At 42.5% G+C, this 25,674-nt stretch overlaps 1 protein-coding gene across 1 annotated transcript; it reads right to left on the reverse strand.

Moving 5' to 3' along the window:
- Nucleotides 1-5,672: 5,672 nt before the first annotated feature.
- LOC106594283 (olfactory receptor 1M1-like) lies at nt 5,673-23,222 on the reverse strand. Its single transcript, XM_045688901.1, has 5 exons — nt 23,017-23,222; nt 13,179-13,295; nt 12,856-13,050; nt 11,125-11,367; nt 5,673-5,679 (listed from the first exon to the last, which is right to left on the reverse strand). Exons 1-5 carry the CDS (start codon nt 23,220-23,222, stop codon nt 5,673-5,675), a joined length of 768 nt encoding a protein of 255 aa, XP_045544857.1.
- Between the last annotated feature and the right edge of the window lie 2,452 nt (nt 23,223-25,674).

Below are 25,674 nucleotides of genomic sequence, written 5' to 3' on the forward strand. Positions count from 1 at the left end.
AGCTAGCTGAGTAGACAGAACTGTAAAACCACTAGGCTGTATACTGTGACTCTGTCAGCACTTATACATTAGGTGACCAACCCACGTGGTGAAAGGGAGGGGGAGGTGTTTCCCAAATAATAGGTCAGGACCCACTGGGAGGAGACAACCAATTGGTTTTGAATCATGGCCTAAGTTTTGGTCTTGGATACCATTATTTGGAAACCTATATAGTTTGACATAAGAAAACTAACAACACCATCACACTTCATAGTCAAAGCCCAGATCCAGAAGTCATCAGCCAATAAGATCACAGAGTGCAACACTGCTGACTTTCATCTCTCCTCTCTGATCAGGGAATGACTGTCTATAACCCATCAGTGAATTGCCAATAAGAAAAAGGCCAGCTGCACTGTGGACCTGGACGCCTGGATCTGAGTACCCCTCAGGATATAGCATCTCCTTAAAAGTGAGTGGTATCTTACCTCTTGGGAGGAAACACCTACAGACCACAGGTTTAATCATTAGACGCTATGCTATGCTACGCTACACTATGCTATGGAGCTATGTTTTCTCTGAGGAGTAAACACCTACAGACCACAGGTTTATTAATTAGATGGTATGCTATGCTATGCTACGCTACACTTTGCTATGGAGCTATATTATCTCTGAGGAGTAAACACCTACAGACCACAGGTTTAATAATTAGACGGTATGCTATGCTACGCTACACTATGCTATGGAGCTATATTTTCTCTGAGGAGTAAACACCTACAGACCACAGGTTTAATAATTAGACGCTATACTATGCTATGCTATGCTACGCTACGCTACACTATGCTATGGAGCTACGTTTTCTCTGGGGAGTAAACACCTACAGACCACATGTTTAATAATTAGACGGTATGCTATGCTATGCTACGCTACACTATGCTATGGAGCTATATTTTCTCCGAGGAGTAAACACCTACAGACCACAGGTTTAATAATTAGACGGTATGCTATGATATGCTACACTATGCTATGGAGCTATATTTTCTCTGAGGAGTAAACACCTACACACCACATTTTTAATCATTAGACAATACACTATGCTACGCTTTCTCTGAGGCTCATCACCTACAGTCCCCAGGTCCAGAGGTCTAATCATTAGACTAATGGTTTCCCTGAATCCCCACCTCTCTTATTAAGGTTAATAAACATCATCAGGGAGCAGTATAACCACTTTCTCATTGAATTGATAGTCCCACTGATCCATCCAAGTGGCTTCATGTGGACAAAGATACAGTAGATGATATGTAATGTATTCGCTATCTATAGATATACCCAGGCAATTCACACAAAAAGGTACAAATTCGATGGCCCCACCTGCTTCATGCTGCAAGACTAAACTACAACTATCAGATTATAATATATCTCAAGGTAGTGATAAAAGTGAAAACATACATTTGGACCTAACATCGTGGCCTAAAGACATAGGCCCCCAAATCATCTGTATCATGATGTAACCAACAACAGTTCCATCGTCACCTGCATGGCTACCTGTAAACAGGTGAGGTGATGACTCGGCCATCCCAGGTCTACCAACACTCTAATTAGGTCTCTGATGACCACCTGTTTGTTGAGCCTGAGTCTGAGGAGAGTGACAGGGACACTACACCTGGTGGGAATACTGTTCTGCCATCACACATCTCGTTACTGTACACTCATTAGGAGAGAGCGAGAGAGAGAGTAAGTCATGTGTAAGGAACAGGCCAAAGCTATGGGTTTAGGCAGCTAATTGTAAGTTACTGAAAAATATCAATTTGCTGAATCTTGCCAAAAGACTATCTATCTATCTCTCTACAGTGTCACTAAAAGACCCAACAGTTAGTGGGTTTGTAATATGTTCAACACTGTGATATAAATCTTCTCATAGGATCTGATGTCACTCTGTACAGAGTGAACAAGTAGGCTGTCATCAGAGAGCCAATTATAATGTTGATACACCTGAGAAGAGTGTTTACAGGTAGACAGCTTAGGCTGGGGAGAGTTAGGACGTGTTAGGGTCAAAGGGCTAAAGAACAAGGTCAATGCAAGTCAGCACTTTTGTTCCTACCTTGCATGCTGTCTGCTGCAAAGCACTTGAAAATAAACTACTGGAAATGTAGGACTAGACAAGGCTGTCCCTTCTCCCCTTTTATTAACTATTGTGAAAAGCCACTGGTCATCTTTGTGGGCTATACTCGGCCTTGTCTCAGGATGGTAAGTTGGTGGTTGAAGATATCCCTCTAGTGGGTTGGGGGCTGTGCTTTGGGAAATTGGGTGGAGTTATATCCTGCCTGTTTGGCCCTGTCCGGGGGTATCATCGGATGGGGCCACAGTGTCTCCTGAACCCTCCTGTCTCAGCCTCCAGTATTTATGCTGCAGTATTTTATGTGTCGGAGGCTAGGGTCACTCTGTTATATCTGGAGTATTTCTCCTGTCTTATCCGGTGTCCTGAGAGAATTTAAATATAGAGCATCTCTAATTCTCTCTTTCTTTCTTTCTCTCTCTCGGAGGACCTTAGCCCTAGGACCATGCCTCAGGACTACCTGGCATGATGACTCCTTGTTGTCCCAAGTCCACCTGGCCGTGCTGCTGCTCCAGTTTCAACTGTTCTGCCTGCGGCTATGGAACCCTGACCTGTTCACTGTGATGACTATTATTTGACCATGCTGGTCATTTATGAACATTTGAACATCTTGGCCAGGTTCTGTTATAATCTCCACCCAGCACAGCCAGAAGAAGACTGGCCACCCCTCATAGCCTGGTTCCTCTCTAGGTTTATTCCTAGGTTTGGCCTTTCTAGGGAGTTTTTCCTAGCCACCGTGCTTCTACACCTGCATTGCTTGCTGTTTGGGGTTTTAGGCTTGGTTTCTATACAGCACTTTGATATATCAGCTGATGTAAGAAGGGCTATATAAATACATTTTACTTGGTCATCTCAGTCCAGGTCAATGAGAACATATGGGAAGTGAAACAGAAGGACATCCAGGTCAATGAGAACATAAGGGAAGTGAAACAGAAGGACATCCAGGTCAATGACAACATAAGGGAAGTGAAACAGAAGGACATCCAGGTCAATGAGAACATAATGGAAATGAACAGAAGGACATCCAGGTCAATGAGAACATAAGGGAGGTGAAACAGAAGGACATCCAGGTCAATGACAACATATCAGGTGCTGTGCCAGAAGGCTGAGGCAGTGGTCAGACAACTGTCCCACTTCAGAGTAATGGAGGACACTGGAATCACGTCAATGATAACATGTCACCGTGTGGGACTGTGGGTCAATTAAACTTGTCGGAGTGGACGTCCTGATTCTAGTTTGTGAGCTAAGCAGGCTACTGCTTGGGAAGGTCCCCCACTCAGAAGTATGAGATGGGGAGTGGCCTCAGGTCTCCCCACTGGAAGCTCGAGGTAGGGGGAGCGGGGGAATCTATCAAATAGCGCACCTCTAACTTTGTTCAGTACTAATGCAATTAGTTGTGCAATTTAGTTTGTGTGTTTCTTGTTTGAAGTGCAATAGTGTAATAATCAGGTGCTCTTCTTTATAAGTCTATTTGTGTATTTGTGTGATATAAGATTTGTGCAATTTAGTTTTATTTGTGTGTTTTTTGTTAGTAATAGTGTAATAATTCGATTCTCTTTATTATTTGTATTTATATACTACAATTTGTTTCTATTTGTTTTTGTTACTTCTTTTTATATTTATGAGTCTTATTTTTGTATATATATTTATATAGTTTTAAATGTTATAATTATTTATTTGTGTTGTTCCAAATGTCAGCAGTTGGAGGACTGAAGAGATGCTTTTGAAATGGAGTCCTCTGATGTCTGAACTGGGAGAGACGTATCCCTCAGTATTAAATTGATTCAAGACACATCTATTACTTTTTTTTAATTAATCAAACATATCAGGGAACTCCTGTCTTATACGGGGCACCATACATGAAGGTACAATATTTGTTCATTGTTATATTAGCAGAACACTGCTTCTACAGTATTATGTGAAAGATGGTTTATTCTATATAAAACTGTTAAACCTGAAAGTTATCAAATTGTATTTGTCACATGCGCCGATGTCACGGGTGTCATAAGGATTAGACCAATACGCAGCGGGAATGTGTATACTCATCTTCTTTTTAATAGGCAGAAAGAAGGAAAACTGAAACAAAACACACGTAAACAAAAACAACGACGATAACAGTCTTGTCAGGCACACAGCTAAACAAGAAACAACTACCCACAAATCCCATAGAAAAACACCCCTCTTAAATAGGACCTTCAATTAGAAGCAACTAGGAGCAGCTGCTTCCAATTGAAGGTCAACCCAACAAACACCACATAGAAATAGACATACTAGAACACCACATAGAAATAGACTAACAACAACATAGCCCAACAAACCCCGAAACACTCTAAACAAACATCCCTCTTAAAACAGAACATAGTCCAACAAACCCCGAAACACTCTAAACAAACACACCCTGCCACGTCCTGACCAAACTACAATACCAAATAACCCCATATACTGGTCAAGACGTGACAGCCGAATACAACAGGTGTAGACCTTACAGTGAAATGCTTACTTACAAGCCTTTAACCAATAATGCAGCTTAAGAAAATAAAAACATAAAAAAGTAAAAGATAAGAAAAATAAATAATTAAAGAGCAAAAGTAAATAACAATAGCAGGGCTATATACAGGGGTTACAGGTACAGAATCATTGTGCGAGGGAATTGAGATAAAATGTACATGTAGGTAAAGTTATTAAAGTGACTATGCATAGATAATGACAGAGTAGCAGCAGAGTAGAAGAGGGGTAGGGGGCGGGCAATACAAACAGTCTGGGTAGCCATTTGATTAGCTGTTCAGGAGTCTCATGGCTTGGGGGTAGAAGCTGTTTCGAAGCCTCTTGGACCTAGACTTGGTGCTCCGGTACCGCTTATTGTGCGGTAGCAGAGTGAACAGTCTATGACTAGGGCGGCTGGAGTCTTACAATTTTTATGGCCTTTCTCTCACACTGCCTGGTATAGAGGTCCTGGATGGCGGAAGATTGTCCCCGGTGATGTACTGTGCTGTACACACTACCCTCTGTAGTACCTTGCGGTCGGATGCCGAGCACTTGCCATACCAGGCGGTGATGCAACCAGGTCAGGATGCTCTTGATGGTGCAGCTGTAAAACCTTTTGAGGATCTGAGGACCAATGCCAAATATTTTCAGTCTCCGGAGGGGGAATAGGTTTTGTCGTGCCCTCTTCACGACTGTCTTGGAGTGCTTGGACTATGTTAGTTTGTTGGTGATGTGGATGCCAAGGAGCTTGAAGCTCTCAACCTGCTTCATTACAGCCTCGTCGATGAGAATGGGTGTGTGATTAGTCCTTTTCCTCTAGTCCACAATCATCTCCTTTGTCTTGATCACGTTGAGGGAGAGGTTGTTGTTCTTGCACCACACGGTCAGGTCTCTGACTTCCTTCCTATAGTCTGTCTCATCATTGTCAGTGATCAGGACTACCACTGTTGTGTCAACAGCAAACTTAATGATGGTGTTGGAGTCGTGCCAGGCCGTGCAGTCATGATTGAACAGAGAGTAAAGGCGGGGGCTGAGCACCACCCCCGAGGGGCCCCCATGTTGAGGATCAGCGTGGCGGCTGTGTTGTTACCTACCCTTACCTCCTGGGGGCAGCAAGGAGGTCATAGAGAGTATGATCACACAGTCGTCCGGAACAGCTGATGCTCTCATGCATGTTTCAGTGTTACTTGCCTTGAAGCGAGCATAGAAGTTATTTAGCTTGTCTGATAGGTTCATGTCACGGGGCAGCTCTCGGCGGTGCTTCCCTTCTTAGTCTGTAATAGTTTGCAAGCTCTGCCATATCGGACGAGCGTCAAAGCCGGTGTAGTACAATTCGATCTTAGTCTTGTATTGATGCTTTGCCTGTTTGATGGTTCGTCGGAGGGCATAGCAGGATTTCTTATAAGCTTCCGGGTTAGAGTCCCGCTCCTTGAAAGCGGCAGCTCTACCTTTTAGCTCAGTGTGAATGTTGCCTATAATCCATGGCTTCTGGTTGGGGTATTAACGTACAGTCACCGTGGGGATGACGTCCTCGATGCACTTATTGATAAAGCCAGGTACTTATGTCGTGTACTCCTCAAAGCCATCAGAAGAACTCTGCCTGCTGGACCCATAGGGTTTTTGCAAACTCTATCATATCCAGGATGGTGTGTCAAGCACTCCACCCATCTTGTAACCTAACTGTATCTGTCCATAATCTTTAAGACATTACATAGATGGAAGGAGCTTCATCCCCCACTGGAGACTTGAAGACAGATCCTCACCCAGAGAGCTGTGCACGTCAGTGTGTGGTTAGACAGACAAATCCTTCGATTTGGACAAACAGACAAATAGAAAGTCATTCTTGTTGTGGACCTGGATGAGGAGGACCCAGAAGGGCAGGCTGTATGGAGCAGCACTATGCCGTCCAGGAGGGCAGGGCCGACCACCAGGACTAAAGGAAGTGTCAGAGACAGGTCTAGACCTTCAAGAACTATATGATGACCTTCCAGAAAGCCATGACGAAACAGCTGATGAGGCAGGCTAAAGCAGCAGCAGTGTAGGACACAGAGTCTACTTAGAAGAGCAAAGACTGTATGATGACCTTCCAGATAGCCAGTAAGAAACAGCTGATGAGGCTGATGAGACCTATTGTTTCCTATCTATAAAGCATTGGTTGTGGATGGGTGTGTGTTGTTTCCTATCTGTAAAGCATTGGTTGTGGATGGGTGTGTGTTGTTTCCTATCTATAAAGCATTGGTTGTGAATGGGTGTGTGTTGTTTCCTATCTGTAAAGCATTGGTTGTGGATGGGTGTGTGTTGTGTCCCATCTGTAAAGCATTGGTTGTGGATGGGTGTGTGTTGTTTCCTATCCTATCCTTTCCTATTTGGGGCGGCAAGTAGCCTAGTGGTTAGAGCGTTGGACTAGTAACTGAAAGGTTGCAAGATTGAATCCCTGAGCTGACAAGGTAAAAATATGTCGTTCTGCCCCTGAACAAGGCAGTTAACCCACTGTTCCTAGGCCGTCAATGAAAATAAGAATTTGTTCTTTACTTACTTAAACCCCTTACTATCTGTAAAGCATTGGTTGTGGATGGGTGTGTGTTGTTTCCTATCTATAAAGCATTGGTGGTGGATGTTAGTGTGTTGTTTCCTATCTATAAAGCATTGGTTGTGGATGTTAGTGTGTTGTTTCCTTTCTATAAAGCATTGGTTGTGGATGTTAGTGTGTTGTTTCCTATCTATAAAGCATTGGTTGTGGATTGGTGTGTGTTGTTTCCTTTCTATAAAGCATTGGTTGTAGTTGGGTGTGTGTAGTTTCCTATCTATAAAGCATTGGTGGTGGATGTTAGTGTGTTGTTTCCTATCTATAAAGCATTGGTTGTGGATGTTAGTGTGTTGTTTCCTTTCTATAAAGCATTGGTTGTAGTTGGGTGTGTGTAGTTTCCTATCTATAAAGCATTGGTGGTGGATGTTAGTGTGTTGTTTCCTATCTATAAAGCATTGGTTGTGGATGTTAGTGTGTTGTTTCCTATCTATAAAGCATTGGTTGTGGATGTTAGTGTGTTGTTTCCTTTCTATAAAGCATTGGTGGTGGATGTTAGTGTGTTGTTTCCTTTCTATAAAGCATTGGTGGTGGATGGGTGTGTGTTGTTTCCTATCTGTAAAGCATTGGTTGTGGATGTTAGTGTGTTGTTTCCTATCTATAAAGCATTGGTTGTGGATGTTAGTGTGTTGTTTCCTATCTATAAAGCATTGGTTGTGGATGTTAGTGTGTTGTTTCCTATCTATAAAGCATTGGTGGTGGATGTTAGTGTGTTGTTTCCTATCTATAAAGCATTGGTTGTGGATGTTAGTGTGTTGTTTCCTTTCTATAAAGCATTGGTGGTGGATGTTAGTGTGTTGTTTCCTTTCTATAAAGCATTGGTTGTGGATGGGTGTGTGTTGTTTCCTTTCTATAAAGCATTGGTTGTGGATGGGTGTGTGTTGTTTCCTTTCTATAAAGTATTGGTTGTGGATGTTAGTGTGTTGTTTCCTATCTATAAAGCATTGGTTGTGGATGTTAGTGTGTTGTTTCCTATCTATAAAGCATTGGTTGTGGATGTTAGTGTGTTGTTTCCTTTCTATAAAGCATTGGTGGTGGATGTTAGTGTGTTGTTTCCTTTCTATAAAGCATTGGTGGTGGATGTTAGTGTGTTGTTTCCTATCTGTAAAGCATTGGTTGTGGATGGGTGTGTGTAGTTTCCTTTCTATAAAGCATTGGTGGTGGATGTTAGTGTGTTGTTTCCTATCTATAAAGCATTGGTTGTGGATGGGTGTGTGTTGTTGCCAAGAGATTGAGGTGGCCTTCAGTTTCCTGTATTGGCAGGACACATTTGATGTGCCTTTATTTATTTGGACAAGTACAACTAAATAGATCACTGCCATTGGATTTTTTCGTCTTATTTTATCTTATACCATTCATACCTTTTTGTATAATCAACACAGGGCCTTCCCACATGTTGTTACAGACACTAGCCACAGGGTGACAGTATGACCTCAGTGTCCTCTGAGGTGAAGGAATATCATTAATGACAGCCACACTCTCAGTCACGTTGAGAGAGGCTTGGTTTGAATGGGGGAAAAACGTTATATCTCGTAAGTATTTTATTTATTTCTAAAGACTGTTGACATCTAGTGGAAGCCATAGGAAATGCAACCAGGTTCCTCATAAATATAGTTTCCCATAGAAAACCAATTGAAAACACAGTGACCTCAATTTCTTTTTTCCTGGATGGTTTGTCCTCTGGGTTTCGCCTGCCAAACAAGTTCTATTATACTCACATACATTATTTTAACAGTTTTAGAAACTAGAGTGTTTTCTATCTAAATCTACCAATTATATGCTATCCTAGCTGCTGGGCCTGAGTAACAGGCAGTTTACTTTGGGCACGCTTTTCATCCGGACGTGAAAATAGATGTTTTAACAAACAGATTACCGACCATTTCGAATCCCACCGTACCTTCTCCGCCATGCAATCTGGTTTCCGAGCTGGTCATGGGTGCACCTCAGCCACGCTCAAGGTCCTAAATGATATCATAACCGCCATCAATAAAAGACAATGCTGTGCAGTTGTATTCATCGACCTGGCCAAGACTTTCGACTCTGTCAATCACCACATTCACATCACCACACTCTGTCAATCACTGCAGACTCAATTGCCTTGGTTTCTCAAATGATTGCCTCGAATGGTTCACCAACTACTTCTCTGATAGAGTTCAGTGTGGCAAATCGGAGGGCCTGTTGTCCGGACCTCTGGCAGTCTCTATGGGGGTGCCACAGGGTTCAATTCTCGGGCCGACTCTCTTCTCTGCATACATCAATGATATCGCTCTTGATGCTGGTGTTTCTCTGATCCACCTCTACGCAGACAACACCATTCTGTATACTTGATAAGATAATTATCTAATAAGGATAAATGAATCAATAATCCATCATTAATTAGTAGTTATGTAGCATGGATAATTAATAATTAATGTACTGAACGTTAGTCTCATAAAGGTCTAGTAGAGGCTGGAAAGGGAGAGAAATGTGTGTGTGTATTTAGAGATACCGGGAGGAGCATTCAAGGTTCTCCTAATCTATGGGGAAAGGAACAGGCAGTGCTGGAAGAGCGGTAGCAGGTCAAGGAAGAGATACTGTTCACCTACTGTCTGTGTGTATTTTTGTGCATAGGTTATCTACTTTTGGGTGTGGATCTGTGTGCGTAAGCGGAGACAGGATAAAATGAACATCTTTGTTATTTGGACCTCAGAACGTTCTCTGAATAAACTGAACAGACCTTTTGCAGAAAGCTGAGTCCTTGCCTAATTATGAACCCAGTGTCTTAAAATGCTATTTTAGCAATAACGCTGGTCCTATGAATCTGTTCACTTTCAACTGTTTTCTTACCGACGTTGTTATAACCTCTGCAACTTAGGGACGTCGTAGTTTTCAACCTGACAGACCTGTGTGTCTCATCCCTAAGCTCATATTTATTTTATATATGGCATAGACCAGACACCAAAACACATGATAGTATTTGATGGAAACCGTTGATGAAGAAATATCACTGGCGTTTTGAATGTAGCACTGAATGTAGCACTCGTAAGCCATGGTCCAGGGATCTAGGGGGGGTCCGTGGGCATGCGCCCCTGGGTAGTTTTCTTTTGTAAAAGCAGCTGTTAATTGGTCATTGTAATCCTGGGTGGTTTAGGTCTATGACCAAGATGGAATTAAAATAAAATACAAATCTCAAGTCAGGTGTAATGAGGATGCTTTGACTGTTGAATTAACTTGACTACTTGATTTGAAGTCCAAGATCATTGTCATATATAGCTTAATATAATCAGGTAAATGTTTTCACCTTCACAATCTTAAGCTAACAAGAGGTATGTTTTTTCCCTTTTCTTTAACGAGGGTAGGGCATAACCCCACAAACCCCCTGAATTCAAGCCCTGGTTATAGGATGTCTATGGTGAAGTCATCATGCAGGGTTTGGCTGACATACAGGTAGCTTCTCTAGCCAACAGGCATGGACACTCACCTGGGCCAAACACTCACCTGGGTGTCAACAGGTCACACAGGTCAACCCTAATACTGTAAGAGATATTATAGTAGAATGCATCCCCCAAACAACTACCCCGGGCTTCCCAGTCGAGCCAGGTTACTCTCTATGGTCTTTTTCCTTCTAGGGTGTTTTTCCTTCTAGGGTGTTTTTCCTTCTAGGGTGTTTTTACTGGTTCTAATGTACTGCTTCTACTTCTGCTTGCTAAGCACTTTGTGAAATTGAAATGTAGAAGGGGCTTTATAAATAGATTTGATTCGTATTAGGGTTTTATGCAGCCTTTTTATTATGACATTTTCTGTATGGCTTTAAAGGCATATAGACAATAATATAAATGTTTAATTTAAGAAAAACATACTTTTTCATTTAGTTGAAACAACAATTATTCACTATGGCAGATACAGTATATCTTACACAGCATATCAGTCAAAAACAAGTCAAATAGAGATATAAATAAATAGTAACACTTCATGTTGATTGGACCGGCGCCACAGCTCTCTGGGCTCCTCTTTTACTAAGCAGCTTCTTGGCCGATTCCTAAACTCCTCTGTCTTCAGAACATATATGATGGGGTTGAGCATGGGCGGCAGCACCGAGGTCAGACAGAGGTTGATGATCCGGGCGTTGGTTGGTATGATTGAGTAAAGGAAGTATGTGAAATTAATAGGCAGGTAGAATATGGCTACGAGTATCAGGTGTGAGGTACACGTCTTCAAGGCTCTGACTCTGAGAGAGGGAAAAAGAGAGAGAGGGAGAGAGAAAATTAGAGAGGGAGAAAGAGAGGGAAAGTGAGGGAGGGAGAGAGAAGTAGAGAGAGGGAAAGTGAGAGAGAGAGAGAGAGAGAGAGAGAGAGAGAGAGAGAGAGAGAGACAAAGAGAGAGAGAGACAGAGAGAGAAACAGAGAGAAACAGAAACACAGAGACAGAAAGAGAGAGAGAGAGAGACAGACAGAGAGAGAAAAGGACAAAAGTGTCAGTACAGTAAGTCATTATCTATCCAGTTCAATGGCGTTCTCAGTGTTTCCAGCATTTATCACTATAACAACATACACTATATATACAAAGGTATGTGGACACCCCTTCAAATTAGTGGATTCGGCTATTTCAGCCACACCCAGGTGTATAAAATATTATAAAATCGAGCACACAGCCATGCAATCTCCATACACAAGCATTAGCGATAGAACGGCCTTAATGAAGAGATCAGTGACTTTCAATGTGGCACTGTCATAGGATGCTTCCTTCCAACAAGTCAGTTCGTAAAATGTCTGCCCTGCTAGAGCTGCCCCGGTCAACTGTAGGTGTTGTTATTGGAAATTGGAAATGTCTAGGAGCTCACAGAACGGGACCGCTGAAGTGTGTAGTGTGTAAAAATCTTCTGTCCTCACTACTTAGTTTCAATCTGCCTCTGGAAGCAAATAACTGTTCTTCGGGAGCTTCATGAAATGGGTTTCCATGGCTGATCAACCGCAAACAAGCCTAAAATCACTGTGGAAACACGTTTTCTGGAGTGATGAATCACACGTCACCATCTGGCAGTCCGACGGACAAATCTTGGTTTGGCAGATGCCAGGAGTACACTATCTACCCCAATGCCAAATGGCAATTGTAAAGTTTGGTGAAGGACGAATAATGGTCTGGGGCTGTTTTTCATGGTTCGTGCTAGGCCTCTTAGTTCCAGTGAAGGGAAATGTTAACGCTACAGCATACAATGACATTCTGGATTCTGTGCTTCCAACTTTGTGCCAACAGTTCGGAGAAGGCCCTTTCCTGTTTCAGCAACAATACCCCAGTGCACAAAGCGAGGTCCATACAGAAATGGTTTGTCAAAATCAGTGTGGAAGAACTTGACTAGCTTGCACAGAGCACCTTTGGGAGGAATTGAAACACCGACTGCAAGCCAGGCCTAATCGCCCAACATCAGAGTCCGACATCACTAAAGCTACTGTGGCTGAATGGAAGCAAGTCCCCGCAGCAATGTTCCAACATCTAGTGGAAAGCACTCTCAAACGAGTGGTGGCAGCAAAGAGGGGACCAACTCCATATTAATGCCCATGATTTTGGAATGAGATGTCTTACGAGCAGGTGTCCACATACTTTTGGTCCTATAGTGTATATCTGAGACAGCACAACAATCAGTATCAGAGCTATATGTTTAGGTATATGAACAAAATATCTGTCTAAATCTCTGACTCTGATCAGTATGACTTCTCACCTGTCCTGGGGCAGTGTGATGGTGAACAGGGCGTGTGTGATACAGATGTATGATGATATGATGAAGACCATCGGGGAAAAGAGGACAATAGAGATGAGATATGCCATCACTCTGTTAGGGACCACATCAGAACAGGGGGCCGCCAGACGGAACAGGGGACCGTGGTCACAGAAGTAGCTGTTGATCACCAGAGACCTACAATACAAAACATCTTCATTGTCCATATGTTACAGTGATCACCTGCTAATTTATTTTTCCAGCACCCGGCCCGGGATTCAAACCGGTAACCTTTCAGCAACAGGTTCACCTCCTCAGCCACCTACCGACAGAAGGAGAGTCGGGTGATGAGGCACACAGCCAGCAACACCAGGAACACAGCAAACCCCCAGGCAGCACCCGTCAGCTGTAACATGGACCTGTGAGTCACCATCATATGGTACCTATATGGACAGTGGAAAGAAGCTGTTAACAAGGATTTTAGATGCAGTGTATTCATATATCAGGTTGAATTGTCAGTGAAAGCAGATACATTATTATCACACAAGGGGCAATTAACCTCTATGGGCTAGGTGGGACGCTTGCGTCCCACCTACTCAACAGCCAGTGTAATCCCGTGGCGCGTTATTCAAATACCTTAGAAATGCAAAACCTTCATATGCAAAACCTTCATATGCAAAACTTTCACACTATTTTACACCATTTTAAAGACAAGACTCTCCTTTATCTAACCACACTGTCCGATTTCAAAAAGGCTTTACAACGAAAGCAAAACATTAGATTATGTCAGCAGAGTACCCAGCCAGAAATAATCAGACACCCATTTTTCAAGCTAGCATATAATGTCACATAAACCCAAACCACAGCTAAATGTAGCACTAACCTTTGATGATCTTCATCAGATGACAACCCTAGGACATTATGTTATACAATACATGCATGTTTTGTTCAATCAAGTTCATATTTATATCAAAAACCAGCTTTTTACATTAGCATGTGACTAGCATGTGACTAGCATTCCCACCGAACACTTCCGGTGAATTTACTAAATTACTCACGATAAACGTTCACAAAAAGCATAACAATTATTTTAAGAATTATAGATACAGAACTCCTCTATGCACTCGATATGTCCGATTTTAAAATAGCTTTTCGGTGAAAGCACATTTTGCAATATTCTCAGTACACAGCCCGGCATCACAGGGCTAGCTATTTAGACACCCAGCAAGTTTAGCACTCATCAAAGTCAGATTTACTATTACAAAAATGTTATTACCTTTGCTGTCTTCGTCAGAATGCACTCCCAGGACTTCTACTTCAATAACAAATGTTGGTTTGGTCCAAAATAATCCATCGTTATATCCGAACAGCGGCGTTTTGTTCGTGCGTTCAAGACACTATCCGAAATGGTAAATAAGGGTGACGAGCATGGCCCAATTCGTGACAAAAAAAATCGAAATATTCCATTACCGTACTTCGAAGCATGTCAACCGCTTTTTAAAATCCATTTTTATGCCATTTTTCTCATAAAAAAGCGATAATATTCCGACCCGGAATCTCCGTTTAGCTAAACAGACAAAAGAAAACAAAGCATTCGGTCGACGCGGGCACGCGCCTTAGCCTCATAGTACTCTGAGCAGCCACTTGCCAAAAGCGATAATTTGTTTCAGCCAGAGCCTGCATCGACATCGATTCAGCTTTTTGCCGGGCCTCTGAGAGCCTATGGCAGCCGTAGGAAGTGTCACGGTATTGCAAAGATCCTCACTCTTCAATAAAAAGAGACCAGATGAACACACTACTTGTCAGACAGGCCACTTCCTGCCTGGAATCTTCTCAGGTTTTTGCCTGCCATTTGAGTTCTGTTATACTCACAGACACCATTCAAACAGTTTTAGAAACTTTAGGGTGTTTTCTATCCAAAGCCAATAATTATATGCATATTCTAGTTACTGGGCAGGAGTAGTAACCAGATTAAATCGGGTACGTTTTTTATCCGGCTGTGTCAATACTGCCCCCTAGCCCTAACAGGTTAACTTCTTATGGGCAGGTGGGACGGTAGCGTCCCACCTGGCCAACATCCGGTGAAATTGCAGAGTGCGAAATTCAAACAACAGAATTATAAATATTTAACTTTCATAAAATCACAAGTGTAATACATCAAAATAAAGATTAACTTCTTGTTAATCCAGCCGCTGTGTCAAATTTCAAAAAGGCTTTATGGCGAAAGCACACCTTGCGATTATCTGAGGACAGCGACCCGCATACAAAACCATGAAAAACATATTTCAACCAGGCAGGTGCGACACGAAAGTCAGAAATAGCGATATAATAAATGCCTTACCTTTGATTGTCTTCTTCTGTTGGCACTCCAAAAGGTCCTAGTTACATCACAAATGGTCATTTTGTTCGATAATGTCCTTCTTTATATCCATAAAAACTCAGTTTAGCTGGCGCGCTTCAGTCAATAATCTACCCAGTTTCCCTCCATCAAAATGCATACAAAATGAATCCCAAACGTTACTAATAAACTTTTCCAAATAAGTCAAACAATGTTTATAATCAAACCTTAGGTACCCTAATACGTAAATAAACAATACAATTTAAGACGGAGAATCGTTATTGTCTTTACCAGTCAAGGTTGTCGTAGGAAGGAGCGGACCAAAGTGCAGCGTGTGTGTCGTTCCACATTTTATTTTCACTGTGAAACGATGCAATACATATAAATAACTGAATAACAAAACAACAAACCATGACGCAGAGGTGAAACATACACTAACTCAAAGACAAATCTCCCACAAACCCAGGTGGGAAAAACCCCTACTTAAGTATGATCTCCAATTACAGACAACGAGGACCAGCTGCCTCTAATTGAAGATCCTCCCAAACAAAACCCAACATAGAAATACAAAACTAGAGCATAATAACATAGAAAACTAGACTAGAAAACTAGAAAACCCTCCTGTCACGCCCTGACCTACTCTACCATAGAAAATAACAGCTTTCTATGGTCAGGACGTGACATTACCAGAGAAAAATACCAAAGAGCGCGCTCTCATTCACGCGCTTGGAAAGACTACAGCCAAAATGGGAGCCACCTAGAAAAACTACAATTTCTGGCTCATTTTTCCAAAAACCAGCCTTAAACTCTTTCTAAAGACTGTTGATATGTAGTGGAAGCCCTAGGAACTGCAATCTGGGAGGACTTCGCCTTATAATAAAAGTGACAGCCATTGAAAATAGTGGTAGGCTGAATTTTTTTGAGGGGGTGGTTTGTCCTCGGGGTGTCACCTGCTGTATTAGTTCTGTTATACTCACAGACATTATTATAACAGTTGTAAAAACTTTAGAGTGTTTTCTATCCATATCTACCAATTAAATGCATATCCTAGCTTCTGGGCCTGAGTAACAGGCACGCTTTTCATCCGGACGTGAAAATACTGCCCCCGACCCAAGAGAGGTTAAGAGGTGTACCAGATTGTCCAAAAGCTTGACAGGATCTGTTTGCTCTCCCTCAAATGACTTCACTGCAACTTGTACGTCGGACAGGATTGATTTCAAGAATGTCAGGTAGACATAGTTGGTCTTGTCCATGTACATGGCGTAGAGCACATCCGCCACGTAGCAAGGCTCACTGGCCTTGGTCAACTCAAAGTGGATTTTCAGTTCTTCCCACTGGCTCCATATACAAGTTATCGCAGGCTCAATCGATAGCCAACGTGTGGCACACACTTTGGTGATCTGCAGAGGTTTCTGGCCACAATTAATGGTGGCATACACTGCTTTGTACGCCTTGCGCCGTTTTGGGAAATTCCCTGATTAAGTACTCAACACTCCTAGGGATGGTTTCTTTGGATGCTGCACAGACAGCCAATTGTAAAGAATGGCATTCACAGCAGATGAGTACCAAATTTGGCAATGCACATTCTTCCTTTAAAATCATGTGCACCCCGTTGTGCACCCCAGTCATCACGGACGCATTATCAGTGCCAATACCCTGAAGATTCTCTTTTTTAAAGTTACACTTCTCAAGAAACTCAACTACCGCCTTTGCTATTGATCTGGCATCGCCCCCCAGCAATTCAATCAGCCTGAGAAATGTGGACACAACGGCTCTTTTTAGCACTGAAATACCGAATCACCACACCCAGGTATTTCGAGACACTGACATCAGTGGACTCATCCAAAAGGACACTGAACTTCTTATCCCCCACATCTGATGATACCCTTTTCAGAAAATAAGGAGCCAGTACTCCCCTAATCATTTCTGTGCACTTGGTGCGGTGCATTTGGAAGATTGTTGCTGCCACAGAATCTGAAAAGGCAGCTTTGCAAGCCATACCAAAATGGTCGCATGCTAGCAGCGAACAATGCTCTGCAGTGGCCATTGCCATAGTAGCTTCTGTGCTTTTGCAGTAATCCACTTTTTTAATCAACTGTGGTAATGTAGACTGCATTGTGGGGTTGTGCGGTTTTGATTTATTTATATGCTTTGCTGTAGCACAATGTTTTTTGATGTCATACAGTTTTGCAAGCATATCTGATTTGCAGTACGCACAGTATGCCCGACAATCATCCCCAATTACTGGCTTCAACCACCCTTTAACCCCTGTGCGGCCTCCGTCCCAAATTATATCGTTTTATAGATACACCTCTCCTGAATCGAACCACGTTGTCCGATTTCAAAAAGGCTTTACAGCAAAAGCAAAACATTAGATTATGTTAGAGGAGTATATCGTAAAAGTAGCCACATAGCCATTTTCCGACCAACCACATGCATCACAAATAACCAAAAAACAGCTAAATGCAGCACTAACCTTTGACAATCTTCATCAGATGACACACCTAGGACATCATGTTACACAATACATGCATTCTTTTGTTCGATAAAGTTCATATTTATATATAAAAACAGCATTTTACATCGGTGCGTAACGTTGACTAACTATTTTCCCTCAAATGCATCCGATGAAACAGAGCTACAATTTACTAAATTACTATTCGAAAACATTTTTAAAATGTAATATTGTCATTCTAAGATTTATAGATGAATATCTCTTGAAAGCACCTGTAATGCCAGATTTAAAATTAACTTTACTGGGTAATCACACTTTGCGATGAAAGGGGATGCGATACTCTGAAAAATAGGCTAACGTTACAGTTCAGCGCCATCTTGGAACAATCGCATAGCACATCTAGTCTTGTATACTATTGTCAATAATCCCTTACCTTTGGTTGTCTTCATCAGAAAGCACTTCCAGGAATCCCAGGTCCACAACAAATGTATTTTCGTTCGAAAAAAATACTCCTTTATGTTCCAAGAGCTTGTTCTTGTTAGCGCGTCTGAAGGCTGCTCCAAAACTTCCGTCGGCCACGGGACAGCCATTTCGAGAAAATGCATTTTTTTCCCATTTAGGTTCGTTCAAACATGTCAAACGTTGTATAACATATATCTTCAGGGCGTTTTTCAACAAGAGAGCCAATAAGATTCGAGGGGGACGATTGCATTGTGTTTCAAAACGTTTCGAAAGGGGAGGGTAACCAGGGGCGCCGGCGTCATAATGGTGATGGCTCTCTCCGTGTGAACACGTTCCACAGCGTCTCATTCATTCAATTTTAACAGTAGAAGGCTCAAACCAATTTGTGAAGACTGGGGACATCTAGTGGAAGCAATAGGAAGTGCTCAATGAACCATAGCTCACGGTGTGATTAATAGGCAACGTGATGAAGTTGAGTTCGCAATTCAGAATTCCACTTCCTGTTTCCATCTGTCTCGGGGTTTTGACTGCCATATGAGTTCTGTTATACTCACAGACACCATTCAAACAGTTTTAGAAACTTTAGGGTGTTTTCTATCCACAAGTATTAATTATATGCATATCCTAGCTTCTGAGTTTGAGTAGGAGGCCGTTTAAAATGGGCACGAATTTTTTTCAAAAATCGCTTTAGCGCCCCCTATCCTAGGGGAACGCCAAGAGGTTAAATTCAGGTACAGACTCCCACTCTTTTCTGTACTTCTGGCTGTACAATTTTGATTGAGACATCTTGATTGATGTTGTAAGTTCTGTTCAAGACCAAACATTTGTGACCAACTATACTGCTCAAAAAAATAAAGGGAACACTTAAACAACACATCCTAGATCTGAATGAAAGAAATAATCTTATTAAATACTTTTTTCTTTACATAGTTGAATGTGCTGACAACAAAATCACACAAAAATAATCAATGGAAATCCAATTTATCAACCCATGGAGGTCTGGATTTGGAGTCACACTCAAAATTAAAGTGGAAAACCACACTACAGGCTGATCCAACTTTGATGTAATGTCCTTAAAACAAGTCAAAATGAGGCTCAGTAGTGTGTGTGGCCTCCATGTGCCTGTATGACCTCCCTACAATGCCTGGGCATGCTCCTGATGAGGTGGCGGATGGTCTCCTGAGGGATCGCCTCCCAGATCTGGACTAAAGCATCCGCCAACTTCTGGACAGTCTGTAGTGCAACGTGGCGTTGGTGGATGGAGCGAGACATGATGTCCCAGATGTGCACAATTGGATTCAGGTCTGGGGAACGGGCGGGCCAGTCCATAGCATCAATGCCTTCCTCTTGCAGGAACTGCTGACACACTCCAGCCACATGAGGTCTAGCATTGTCTTGCATTAGGAGGAACCCAGGGCCAACCGCACCAGCATATGGTCTCACAAGGGCTCTGAGGATCTCATCTCGGTACCTAATGGCAGTCAGGCTACCTCTGGCGAGCACATGGAGGGCTGTGCGGCCCCCCAAAGAAATGCCACCCCACACCATGACTGACCCACCGCCAAACCGGTCATGCTGGAGGATGTTGCAGGCAGCAGAACGTTCTCCACGGCGTCTCCAGACTCTGTCACGTCTGTCACGTGCTCAGTGTGAACCTGCTTTCATCTGTGAAGAGCACAGGGCGCCAGTGGCGAATCTGCCAATCTTGGTGTTCTCTGGCAAATGCCAAACGTTCTGCATGGAGTTGGGCTGTAAGCACAACCCCCACCTGTGGACGTCGGGCCCTCATACCACCCTCATGGAGTCTGTTTCTGACCGTTTGAGCAGACACATGCACATTTGTGGCCTGCTGGAGGTCATTTTGCAGGGCTCTGGCAGTGCTTCTCCTGCTCCTCCTTGCACAAAGGCGGAGGTAGCGGTCCTGCTGCTGGGTTGTTGCCCTCCTACGGCCTCCTCCACATCTCCTGATGTACTGGCCTGTCTCCTGGTAGCGCCTCCATGCTCTGGACACTACGCTGACAGACACAGCAAACCTTCTTGCCACAGCTCGCATTGATGTGCCATCCTGGATGAGCTGCACTACCTGAGCCACTTGTGTGGGTTGTAGACTCCGTCTCATGCTACCACTAGAGTGAAAGCACCGCCAGCATTCAAAAGTGACCAAAACATCAGCCAGGAAGCATAGGAACTGAGAAGTGGTCTGTGGTCCCCACCTGCAGAACCACTCCTTTATTGGGGTGTCTTGCTAATTGCCTATAATTTCCACCTGCTGTCTATTCCATTTGCACAACAGCATGTGAAATGTATTGTCAATCAGTGTTGCTTCCTATGTGGACAGTTTGATTTCACAGAAGTGTGACTGACTTGGAGTTACATTGTGTTGTTTAAGTATTCCCTTTATTGTTTTGAGCAGTGTATATTCATTGGGTTTGTCTCGTCGAACGCATACTACTGCTGCTGCAGTCAGCCAACAATGATTTGCAATTTGCTGAAATTGCTGCTGGCCTGCTGCGGACATCACTCACAATGCACTTTTGCAGCCAGGCACGTGTGTTGTGACTGAGTGTGTGACAGAGAAAATCGTTTTTGTGTCATTTAAAGGGAAAATGTGTGCATTTTAGCGTTTGAGTCACTTTTCAAAAGTTGCTAAAAGTAGCTAAATTTGTTGCTAGTTGCTGTTTGAAAAAAAGTTGCCAGGGTACTCTGAAAAGTTGCTAAATCTAGCACCAAAATTGCTAAGTTGGAATCACTGTCCCCGTAGGCCTCAATAACCAGGTCCTGATTAAATGAATGCAACCAGTGATTAATAATGGTCCTTATGGGTGATGACGATGACACAATGGGAATAGACATGAACTACTATGCTGGTGGGGATTGTGACCTACCAAAGCTGTGTAACATATTATAGCTATAATTTCCTTGACTTCATTATTATATCACTTTATTCAGAGGGCCTGTGGATTCATTGATAAAGAGTCAGGTTACAATCAAGCTCCTTTCTATAGATTAATCCTTTCCATCTAGCAGCAGCACAAACTTTAGGTGCACAACAACAGGTCAGCTCCATCACTTCACTTCTCTGTCATTTACACATCTCTCACGTGAATCTCTTCTCACGCGCAGGTGAGTATGGGAAGGGTACTTTCAGAATAAAGCCCCGAAATAAAAGTCTTGATAGACCTTACATACAGTAGTTCTGATGACTAAACTATCGCTGAATACCATGGCTACACTAGTACTATTGACAGTCTCTTCATGGTGTGCTTGGGGCTATGATCCTGGCCTAGCAGGAATAAGAAAGAACAAGATCCAGATCAATCTTTGCCGTGAAAAAATAAAAGTAAAATGTATTCCGAGAGGGCTTCATCCTTGTCCAAATTTCATCCTTGTCCAATTTTAATCACTGCTTAGACAATTGGGTGTTTGTTCAATTGGGTGTTTGTTGTGGTGTGTATCAGGTGGTTGTGGTATGTAACGTTGTTGTGGTGTGTATCAGGTGGTTGTGGTATGTATCGGGTGGTTGTGGTGTGTATCAGTGTTGTGGTGTGCATCAGGTGGGTGTATTTATACATAAAAAAATATCAGACAGAAAGATTGTTATTGGGTCTGGAGTAAGGAGCAGACTGGGAGAGAGTCAATACTTCATTCATATTGTTCATCACAATATAAGGGCTCTCAAGTGGCACAGCGTTCTAAGGCACTGCATCTCACTGCAAGAGGCGTCACTGCAGTCCCTGGTTTGATTCCAGGCTGTATCACATCCGGACGTGATTGGAAGTCCCATAGGGCGGTGCACAATCGGCCCAGCGTGGGTCCAGTGTAGGCCATCATTGTAAATAAGAATTTGTTCTTAACTGACTTGCCTAGCTAAATAAAGGTTAAAAGATTTTATTATATATATATATATATATATATATATATATATATATATATATATATAATCAAATCAGGTTTATTTGTCATTTTCAAAGGACACATGTTGTGTACACCATACAATGAAATTCTAACTTGCATGTATAACTCTCGACATTGCATCAACAATAAAATAAGTAAGTTGAATATTCAATGTAATAAAATAAAACCATTTAGTTAAGATAGATACAGGACAATATACAGGTGTAGTAATGTAAAGTGCTAACTGAAGAAGCCGGAACTATTTAAACCTTGGACTGTGGTTATTCAACAGAAATCCAGTCTGATCTTGCTTGTAGACAATGCAACTCTTAAAGGCAATGTAAACTCTGCTGATGTGAGCTGATTTGGAAATGATCTTTAAAATCTTTAAAGCGCACATTAGTGCAGTTTCTGATTTCAAGTTACAAAAATGATACTTTTCGCTACCTCATTTCATCACTGCAGTTCTTTTTCTAGACAGTATCTGAACCAATCTCTTCCTAATCTCCTTGGTCTTCAGACAGTAGACTACTGGGTTGATCAGAGAAGGTAACAGCGTGGCTATAATCAGTAAAGCATTACGCTCTGTCAGATTCAGCCTCACCCCTATCCTCGTCAACAACACAGAGACTAACTTGGGAGCGTAGTAACTGGACACCTCAATGATGTGACAAATACAGGAATTAAACACCTGCACTCTGCTCTCGTTGTTAGGCAGTCTCAGTACTGTGTAGATCAGATTCGCGAATGACAGCAGAATTAATGTGAACTGTGCACCAATCAACCACAGACCCAGGATGGTGGGAAGCATCCAATAGGGTTCAGGGTTGCTCTGACTATAGCACAGGTGGCACTGACTATAGCAGGATTGTCACAGAACACATATCTAATGATGGGCTGGCATTATGGAAGTCTGTCTGCCTGAGCTGCTACTACCCCCATGACCCCTAACCCTATCAGCCAGGTAGCTGTGCTCAACAGGAAGAGCCTTGGGTTAGTCAGAATGCTGTGCTACCTAAGAGGGGTGCTGATAGCGATGGTTCGGTCCAAAGCCATCAGGGACAGGGCCAGAAACTCTTCGATGTCACCCAGGTGGTAGATGTACATGCTTGATATGCAGGAGTCGTAGGAGATGGTTTTGACCTTGGCCAGCAGGACAGAGATCATGGTGGTGCTGGTGCTGGTGGTGAACATGATGTCCACCACGGCTGTCTTAATCATTAGACGCTATACCCTAGATGCAGTTGCACCCCTAAAAACTAAAAACATTTGTCATAAGAAACTAGCTCCCTCGTATACAGAAAATACACGAGCTCTGAAGCAAGCTTCCAGAAAATTGGAACGGAAATGGCGCCACACCAAACTGGAAGTCTTCCGACTAGCTTGGAAAGACAGTACCGTGCAGTATCGAAGAGCCCTCACTGCTGCTCGATCATCCTATTTTTCCAACTTAATTGAGGAAAATAAGAACAATCTGAAATTTATTTTTGATACTGTCGCAAAGTTAACTAAAAAGCAGCATTACCCAAGAGAGGATGGCTCTCACTTCAGCAGTAATGAATTCATGAACTTCTTTGAGGAAAAGATCATGATCATTAGAAAGCAAATTACGGACTCCTCTTTAAATCTGCGTATTCCTCCAAAGCTCCGTTGTCCTGAGTCTGCACAACCCTGCCAGGACCTAGGATCAAGGGAGACACTAAAGTGTTTTAGTACTATATCTCTTGACACAATGATGAAAATAATCATGGCCTCTAAACCTTCAAGCTGCATACTGGACCCTTTTCCAACTAAACTACTGAAAGAGCTGCTTCCTGGGCTTGGCCCTCCTATGTTGAACATAATAAACGGCTCTCTATCCACCGGATGTGTACCAAACTCACTAAAAGTGGCAGTAATAAAGCATCTCTTGAAAAAGCCAAATCTTGACCCAGAAATTATAAAAAAACTAATCGGCCTATGTCGAATCTTCCATTCCTCTAAAAAATTTTAGAAAAAGTTGTTGCGCAGCAACTCACTGCCTTCCTGAAGACAAACAATGTATGGTTTTAGACCCCATCATAGCACTGAGACTGCACTTGTGAAGGTGGTAAATTACCTTTTAACCTGTTATGGCTAGGGGGCAGTATTTTCACGGCTGGATAAAAAACGTACCCGATTTAATCTGGTTACTACTCCTGCCCAGTAACTAGAATATGCATATAATTATTGGCTTTGGATAGAAAACACCCTAAAGTTTCTAAAACTGTTTGAATGGTGTCTGTGAGTATAACAGAACTCAAATGGCAGGTCAAAACCTGAGAGATTCCTTTACAGGAAGTGGCCTGTCTGACCATTTCTTGAACTTCTTTGCCATCTCTATCTTTTACAAAGGATCTCTGCTCTAACGTGACACTTCCTACGTCTTCCATGGGCGCTCAGAGCCCGGGAAAAACCTGAATGTCGTCATCCCAGCCCCAGGCTGAAACACATTATCGCCTTTCTCAAGTGGACGATCAAGGGACTGTGGGCTTAGGCGCGTGCCCTGGCCGCCCCCGTCTTTGTGATTTTTCCTCTGTTTGCTGAGAAGGAGATTCCCGGTCGGAATATTATCGCTTTTTTACGAGATAAATTGCATAAAAATTGATTTTAAACAGCGGTTGACATGCTTCGAAGTACGGTAATGGAATATTTCGATTTTTTTTGTCACGGATTGCGCCATGCGCACGACCCTGATTTACCATTTCGGATCGTTTCTGGAACGCACGAACAAAACGCCGCTATTCGGATATAACGATGGATTCTTTGGGACCAAACCAACATTTGTTATTGAAGTAGCAGTCCTGGGAGTGCATTCTGACGAAGACAACAAAAGTTAATAACATTTTTGTTATAGTAAATCTGATTTTGGTGAAGGCTAAACTTGCCGGGTGTCTAAATAGCTAGCCCATGATGGCTGGGCTATGTACTTAGAATATTGCAAAACGTGCTTTCACCAAAAAGCTATTTTAAAATCGGACATATCGAGTGCATAGAGGAGTTCTGTATCTATAATTCTTAAAATAATTGCTATGCTTTTTGTGAACGTTTATCGTGAGTAATTTAGTAAATTGTTAGTAAATTCCCCGGAAGTTTGCGGGGGGTATGCTAGTTCTGAACGTCACATGCTAATGTAAAAAGCTGTTTTAATATAAATATGAACTTGATTGAACAAAACATGCATGTATTGTATAACATAATGTCCTAGGTGTGTCATCTGATGAAGATCATCAAAGGTTAGTGCTGCATTTAGCTGTCTTCTGGGTTTTTGTGACATTATATGCTAGCTTGAAAAATGGGTGTCTGATTATTTCTGGCTGGTACTCTGCTGACATAATCTAATGTTTTGCTTTCGCTGTAAAGCCTTTTTGAAATCGGACAGTGTGGTTAGATAAAGGAGAGTCTTGTCTTTAAAATGCTGTGAAATAGTCACATGTTTGAGAAATTGAAGTTTTTGTATTTTTGAGGAATTTGTAATTCGCGCCACGCCTATCATTGGATATTGGAGCAGGTGTTCCGCTAGCGGAACGTCTAGATGTAAGAGGTTAATGACGTCAGACCGAGGCTCTGCGTCTGTCCTCGTGCTCCTAGATCTTAGTGCTGCTTTTGATACCATCGATCACCACATTCTTTTGGAGAGATTGGAAACCCAAAT

Source organism: Salmo salar, chromosome ssa11 (genome assembly GCF_905237065.1).
Source record: "Salmo salar chromosome ssa11, Ssal_v3.1, whole genome shotgun sequence".
In the NCBI taxonomy this organism is placed as follows: Eukaryota; Metazoa; Chordata; class Actinopteri; order Salmoniformes; family Salmonidae; genus Salmo; species Salmo salar.